General features: G+C 44.9%; 1 protein-coding gene across 1 annotated transcript; it reads left to right on the forward strand.

The window, feature by feature from the left end:
• The first annotated feature begins 633 nt into the window (after positions 1-633).
• Positions 634-4,564, forward strand: ADO (2-aminoethanethiol dioxygenase). Its single transcript, XM_010355129.2, has one exon. It carries the CDS (start codon positions 1,150-1,152, stop codon positions 1,960-1,962), a length of 813 nt encoding a protein of 270 aa, XP_010353431.1. The 5' UTR covers positions 634-1,149; the 3' UTR covers positions 1,963-4,564.
• Positions 4,565-8,054: the final 3,490 nt, after the last annotated feature.

An 8,054-nucleotide genomic window follows, 5' to 3' on the forward strand; every position in this document is an offset into this window, starting at 1 on the left:
ACTTCACAATTACTGATTGAACTGACAGTTGCACACCACTGTTTCTCCTAGGCTGCCTCAGAACCATCTAGTAACTCCATCTCTGGGTGACGACAGGAAATCCGCATTTATAAAAGCCCCCTCCCCCTTCTCAGGCAAACTAAGATTTGATAACCACTAGTATTCAGAATCCACGACCACTGTAAATGGCCTCTCAAGACTCTCCAGCAAAAAGCTATCGTGCTCTGTAACCAGAAGAGCTGCGTCATCAGGTCCTGATGCAAACAACAACTGGGCCCAGCTGGGCCGAGTAACCTTGGTGATCACAGAGGACGGCCTGGACCCTCTCCCCTCCCCTCCTAGGAAACACAAAATTACAAAAGCGCCCTCCTACAGTTCCCGTGGGAGACAGTGCTACCTAGGCGGCTATGAGGAGCTAAGGCTGACTCAACAGCCTCCTTCCCAGGGGCAAGGCCAAAGGAAGGCGACCCCGCATGGCTAACCAGGCCCCAGCAGCGCCAGAATGTTAACTACCCTCCTCGCCCTGTTACTTATGAAGGCCAAGAGCCTCCACTACTCCGCAGGCCAGCTGACGGAAGTGCGTCACTCCACCCTGCGGGGGATGCCGGGAGTTGTAGTCAAGTGACTACTACTCTTGCACCTCGAGTCATCTTTTTTAAAACAAGAAAAACACCTCTGCATCCTGAAAAAGATCGCTTTATTCCCAACACGTGTAATAGTTCCTCCATTTTCCAATCAACTAAGTGAACTCTCTCAGCGCTCAAGCGGAAGGCCGGACTACAAGTCCCGGCATGCTCTGCAGGGTCTCGGGGGGCCCGGCCACCGTCGTAGGTGCGGGCCGCATGAATGGAGCACCGGGCGTAAGGCAAAGCCTGGCACCGTCCGCGCGGCCGGTATCTGCTCCCGGAGCGTGAGTGCGGGGTGTGGGGCGTGCGCGTGCACGCTCAGAGGGGGCGCAAGGCGAGCGCGCCGGGCAGTTGCGGGCGCGTGGCTGCTGAGGTTGGCGGCGGTGCCGCGCGCCCGACGGGCCGGTGGTTGCGGGACCTCCCGCCTCGACCCGGGCTGCGGGCAGCCGTGGCGGCCGCCGGGGACCGCAAGGGGCGGAGGAAAGGAGGAGGCCGGTCCCGGTACGCGGAGGAGCAGCCGACCATGCCCCGAGACAACATGGCCTCCCTGATCCAACGGATCGCCCGCCAGGCTTGCCTCACCTTCCGGGACAGCGGGGGCGGTCGCGGCGCTTCCGATCGCGGCGCCGCTTCTGGCCCGGAGGCGCCGATGCCGCCGGCCTTCCCCGAGAACCTGAGCAAGCTGAAGAGCCTTCTGACCCAGCTCCGCGCCGAGGACTTGAACATCGCCCCGCGCAAGGCCACACTACAGCCACTGCCGCCCAACCTGCCGCCAGTCACCTATATGCACATCTACGAGACGAACGGCTTCAGCCTGGGCGTGTTCCTGCTCAAGAGCGGCACGTCCATCCCGCTGCACGACCACCCGGGCATGCATGGCATGCTCAAGGTGCTATACGGCACCGTGCGCATCAGCTGTATGGACAAGCTGGACGCGGGCGGCGGGCAACGGCCGCGGGCCTTGCCGCCCGAGCAGCAGTTTGAGCCGCCGCTGCAGCCCCGGGAGCGAGAAGCAGTGCGGCCGGGCGTGCTGCGTTCGCGGGCCGAGTACACAGAGGCCAGCGGCCCCTGCGTCCTGACACCGCACCGGGACAACCTGCACCAGATCGACGCCGTGGAAGGGCCTGCCGCCTTCCTGGACATCCTGGCCCCGCCCTACGACCCGGACGACGGCCGGGACTGCCACTATTACCGGGTGCTGGAGCCGGTCAGGCCCAAGGAGGCCTCCAGCTCGGCCTGTGACCTGCCCCGAGAGGTGTGGCTCCTGGAGACCCCACAGGCCGATGACTTCTGGTGCGAGGGAGAACCCTATCCAGGTCCCAAGGTCTTCCCTTGAAGCCACCGGCGCCCAGGAGCAGTGGGCAGAAGACGTGCCCTACCCTACCACAAGGGCTGTGTCTCTCTCTGCCCCCGAGCCTGGGCGTTGGATCTACTGGAATGAGCAGCAGCCGCTTCCTCGGCAGCCTTGGGAAGCACGGGCGACTGGACAGCAGCCGCCGGGCACGGTTATGGGGGCGGAGTGGGCGGGGAGGCTAGATTGTTTCCTGGTACCGTCACTGCCACTGGGGCTTTGATTTGGAGGAATGGGGCAGGGGACTATCTGAAGCGCTTCCATCCTAAAGCCATAATGAAAGTATCTTCCTCTCTTCCCCATTCTATACAAAATACTAAGTGGTTTTCTTCCTCCCCCTCCCCACCCCTTAGGTAAATAGGGTTTATTTTCCACTCATGCCCTTATGCCCTTTTTTTCTTACAGTTTTAACTTATTGACTGTGCATGACCCAGTGGTTTGAATTGTTTTTAGTTCAAGTCATTGGTAAAAACTAGGTTTAAAGAGATGAGCTACTGTTTAAAGTGAGCTGGCCTGCCTAATTAATTCCTTGTGATTTTTTCAGTTTGGGGATCACTCTCACAACATAACTATGCATGTAGAGGACAAGATTTATTTTCTTTCCTCCCTGTGCCCAGTAGCCACATCTGGTTTACTCAGGCAGCATCTACTAAGAAATTCAGCACCTGCATAATCTCTGTGACATGGTCACTTAGAGCTTACTTAGAGCTTATCTTCCCTATGAATCTCCAGATCTGTGAGTTGAGCACATTTCATGTTGCAGATTCACTGTAATGCAAAGACTGTATTATCCTCACATAACTTTTTTTCTTGTCTTACTGTACCTTAAAAGGTGATAGAGTAATTCTATATTTTCTAACGGGAAGATTCAAAGGAGCTGAATGTGTTATGCTTCCAAACAACTGAATGTAAAACACTCCTAGCCAGCTGTTGCATTCCCTATCTTTATTTACTTCCAATATTTTACTGTAAAAGTAGGGAGAAATATTATGTTGATAGCTTTCACATTCTCTCAGGAACTCTAATGTTCCCGACTCGGGTATTTCCAGCTGTGTTGCTGGCAGTGTTGTCTCAACCCTCTCCCTAAAACGACTGAGCGCTGGGTTCATCTAATGTGGTTTTCTGTAGGAAGAGATAGAAGGCACAGAATATCACAGCTAGAGAATTGAGAATTAACTAGACTGCTAGCCATTTTAGGGCACCAAAACTTGGGATTAAACACTTCCCACTTCCCACTCCCAACCCCTGAAATGAACAGTCTTGCTATCTGTGACTAGTTTTATTTTTGTGCTTTTAATAGTCTGAGCAGTCTTGTTTACAGATGTATTGACACCATTTGCTTCAGGCCATGGAGCACTGTTTCTCCCTTTTTACTATTTATAAGATTCCTTTTTTCACAAAACTTTTAATAAAAACAAATTGTAGAAATAAACACATTAAAATTTGCCCAGCTGTCGTCTAAGCCCTCTTGATTGACTTGCCCAAGTGGCAATAGAGTTCTAATATCTATAATAAAGGGAGATTTGCTATTATTGGTGGAATGTTGACCCGGTATGTAGAGAAAGAGTATGTGCCTTTGCCTCTTTATACACACAGAGACCCAGGGTGAGGGAGTATTTGTTCCCAGTTTTTAAGGTAGTATAAAAAAGCAAATACTTGGTGAGTGATTTAAAAATAAAACCAAAACAAAACACAAAAAGATATTCCACAGGACATGCCACTTTATTATAAAACCTGACACAGGCATAGTACCAAGTATTTCCTCCAGGGTTGTTAAAATTGTTTTATTGTAGCTCCACATTCTGATGTAGTTTAAAATGCCTTTGGGGGCAGTTCGAAGCAGTTCTTCATGCCACTTAGTTTGAAAAGAAAATTCTAGATATGCAAATGATTTTCTTAGAAAACTTCACAAAATGTGTTTTTTTTTTCCATAGCACGGTAATGAATGTGGTTATCAATCATATACTTTTTTGGATTATATTGTAGCAAAAAGTTGATTAGCTTACAAAGATTATTAATAGCAATGTATGTGTTACAATACAACCTAGAGTACATTAAACTAACCTACAAAAACTCATCCTGGCTGTAGGATAGTAATAAAGGAAGAATTATGACTTCATTATGAAAAAAAAAAAGTTTTAAAGTTTTCAGTTACAAGCAAATTAGAAGAAAATACCTAAGGTGCTTTCAAAAGAGTAACTGAAATTGTTGCAGGCCAAAACAGCAATATGATATCTCAGATTTAGTTCAATAAGAACAGTGAAACTTTTGGTTCACTAATAAATTCTGAGTAAATTACTGGTGAAGACAAAATGTAACTTGTTTTAGTGAGCCACTAAGGAAAGAATATGCTTATTACAAAGACAAAGTGTGGTGCAGAAAGTATGTTGCACCTGTGTGCATAAACTGCTCGTCATGACTGACTTGATATGTTGCTATTGTGTTTCTATATACTCCCTCCAATATAGATAATTTTTAATAACAACTGTGGGATAAAAGTTATCTTCCCCTAGGAAAGACTAATGAGCACAATGATACTGATCACTTTTGTGGTGAATAATAAATGCAATAATTGCCTCATGGGTGAGAAATTGTCTGTCTAAATGCTTCTGAAGCTTTTAAAGTATCTGGTTCTGTCACTGGCCAATCATATCAATGCAGAGTATTGTGTACCTACTTAGCCATTTTATGAGAACTGATTTTTACTAAGCCTGATTTGAATGGGTTGCATTTACACCAACTGCTATTTATTAATGAAAGTGATAGCCTGCTTTTTAAATAATATGTTTTGTCAACAGGAGAGGGTTTTCTGAGCTTTTAACATTAGTAACCCTGAACTTCTCCCCAAATCCACACCTTTTATTCCCCCTTTTCATTGTCTCCTTGTAGGTGCCTCAGTCCTGGCATCTCGGGAGGACTCTGCCATTACTCATCTGTTACTGATTCTGAATCTTGTGCTTTAGCTCTCCAGCCCAGTGAAGAAGCAATATATCTTTAATTCAGGGCTTGCCTATTGCTTTCCAACTCTAACCTGAGAGCAGTGCTACTTCTGTAATTGCAGGTCTAAATAACTTAAACATATATACAGAAGCCAATCACTGATCACTTCCATTGCAATGAGGCATCTGCTGTCAAAGAAGGAAACCATTTGTCAAGTCCCTTATAGATATTGAATCTTCAAACCCAAATCTGAGGATGTTTGCATTTCTGGATTAAAATCAGTATACCTGTAATGCCAGCACTTTGGGAGGCTGAGGCAGGCAGATCACCTGAGGTCAGGAGTTCGAGACCAGCCTGGCCAACGTGGCAAAACCCCATCTCTACTAAAAGTGCAAAAATTAGGCACGGTAGTGGGCACCTGTAATCCCAGCTACCTAGAAGGCTGAGGCAGGAGAATCGCTTGAACCTGGGAGGCGGAGGTTGTGATTAGCCAAGATCGTGCCACTGCACTCCAGCCTGGGCGACAAGAGCGAGACTGCATGTCAAAAAAAGAAAGAAAAACAAAATCAGTGTACTTACGGAAAATGAAGACATGTTTCAAATTGTTTAGAGATAATTCCTACTTGATTATTGCGAGACAGGGAAAAGCTTGCCTGCTCTGATGTCTACAGTTTGATTACCATTAAAGGTTCACAATGTATACTGTAAGATTATGTACTAAAAGCTAGTGGCCTTCTGCAGATTTTAAAGCCCAAGTAATATACACTTAAAAATAGTTTATTTCCTTGAGAGTGAGCTTTGAAACAGCATGAGGAAAAACACATCTGAAGCTAATGTCTAAATGGACTATTTTGCTATGACAGAAAAAAAGCTTACTTTGTATTTAACCTAAGGAAAATAAGATAGTACTATACAAGAAAACAAAAATACTTTCATTTTGGAAGAAAAGAGTTTTAGGACTTACTTTCTTTTTTGTTTTCCTGTAGAATTTGTTTAGTTTTAGCTTCTGCTGGCAGCATTTTTGGGACTTTTTAATGCTGACCGCTCTTCCCCCCACTCCACATACACACACACACACACACAAAAGTGGTATTAAATGGTTAAAATGTCACTGCAGCCATTTTTAACATACACGAAACAATTTGCCTTAATCTTACTAGCAGCTGGGATAATCAAATTAAATAGCCTGGTTTGTGAACACTTGTAAGCCTTATGTAGGTATAATCAACCCATTTTTAATATGAATTGAACTATCTGAAAAGCACTATGAATCTTTAAGATATTATTCTCCAGAAGTGTATGTACAAGATTAGAAGAAGACATTTTTCTGTGCTTTATTTCTTGAGCAATGTAAAAAATAAGACATGTGCAAGAAGCACCCTGAACATTTTAAGTAGAGAGCAAAATCGGATTAAAGATACTGACCTTACATGTTTAAATCTACTAGTAAAAGCCACAAGGTTGGCTCTGAGAAAACGCTGAGGTGTGGTGTTCCTTATGGTATGTGTGTTAATGCTACCTCACCAAGCCCACGTCAGGGTGAAAGTGATTATGTAACCAATTTTGCTGTCATCAAAATATCTTCTATTTTATTTTTGAGATGACTTTTGAGTCTACTGCTTTGTAAGTAATTGTTTAGATTGTCTTGATTGAAAATCCTCTAAAATTAGAATTTGGCAAGACAAATATATCTTACAAAATTTGGGTATACTGTATTTTAATATAATGAAATCTTGGTAGGAAGAAAGTATTCTTTTAAATCATGTAATTATCAAAATGTAGCATTGTCTGATAGTTACCAAAGTTGGACAAGCAAGGATGATACTATGCCAACAAGCTGGGAAATAGGAACTAATGGGAAAACAGCAGTCACTAGAAAAATCTGAAACAAGTTCGGAAACCTCTTGTTTCATAGTAGAATAGGGGGATTCTACATCCTTGAAATAGGGATGGAGAAGAGATATAGAAGAAAGGCATTCATTCCCTCCACAAATCGGATCTCAAATTCTAGTGCTGGTAAGGGCAAAAGGTGGTTTCCAGAGTGGCTGTAACCCTCTGCTGTTCTGAAATACAGGTTGAGCCTGAGGGAGTCTTAACAGTCCTGAAGGGCAAATAGACAAAGGGATTTTCAGATGTCAGCTAAACAGTGGACGCTGCTGCAACATGTTACATTTGTGTAAGGATCCAGAGGTGGGTGAAAGTAAATGATATTTAGGCCCAGATTTTACAGTAAAGATGATAACTTCACAAAGGCATCATCTGTTTACTTGTGGCTAAATTAACTATTTTTTGGTGAATTTATATTTTAAAACCACGACAAAAGACTTGCAGTAAAACGAACCCTACAGTATATTCTTTGCAAACCCTTATCCAGTACCACGGAGGACCATATTGGCCTATTTAGTTTAGATCATCTTTGAGATTTTCTTGAGGCATCTATATCTAATGAGCTGAGTATTTTGAAGGTCACTTCTGGACCCACCAAACCTTTGGCAGATCAATGATCCTTTCAGATAGGGCTAATCAGTTGGGAAGTGAAGGCTGGAGAGAAATGAGTCCTGGGGTAATTCCTTTGGCAACCCATTCATGCTGTCATCAGCAGCGTCTGAGAGCATTTTCGATCTGAAGAGATGATAGCGCTTTTCAAAAAGTTTTCTGTGGTCATGAGACTAATCCTGGAAGCTGAAAGTCATTTCCAGCTTGACCACGCCACCACACTTTCCACAAAGCCACATCTCGTCTGAGTTCCAGACCCTGGTCAGGGTTCTGAAAGTGGTTGCAAATGTGTAGTCTCCGAGTGGGCACTTGTTTGTAAGTATTTATTTTCCGGAGCCCACTCAGGAGCGGAGAGAAGCTATAGGCTGTTAGAGACAACGGAACAATGAGTCAAAACAACGCCTCCCCACTTTTACACTAATGCATGGGGGAAATCCCCAGAACACTAGTGTTTGATTATGAATGGAGCCTGCTTTGGGGTTGGTATCCACAGGCTAGCAAAGAAGACCTGGAGACCATGGTTTGGTCAAAGCATTTTCACTGGTGCTTAGTGCCGTTTTTAAAAAATACTGCCACAGCAACTGAATGACTGTTTAATTCCCACCCAGTAAGTATTTCAGAAATGATTTCTGCAACAAAAA

The sequence above is a fragment of the Rhinopithecus roxellana genome, chromosome 11 (assembly GCF_007565055.1).
Source record: "Rhinopithecus roxellana isolate Shanxi Qingling chromosome 11, ASM756505v1, whole genome shotgun sequence".
Lineage (NCBI taxonomy): Eukaryota > Metazoa > Chordata > Mammalia > Primates > Cercopithecidae > Rhinopithecus > Rhinopithecus roxellana.

What these genes read in the sequence shown, in the direction of transcription:
- ADO (XM_010355129.2), top strand. Translation starts at nt 1,150, where the DNA reads ATGCCCCGAGACAACATGGCCTCCCTGATCCAACGGATCGCCCGCCAG.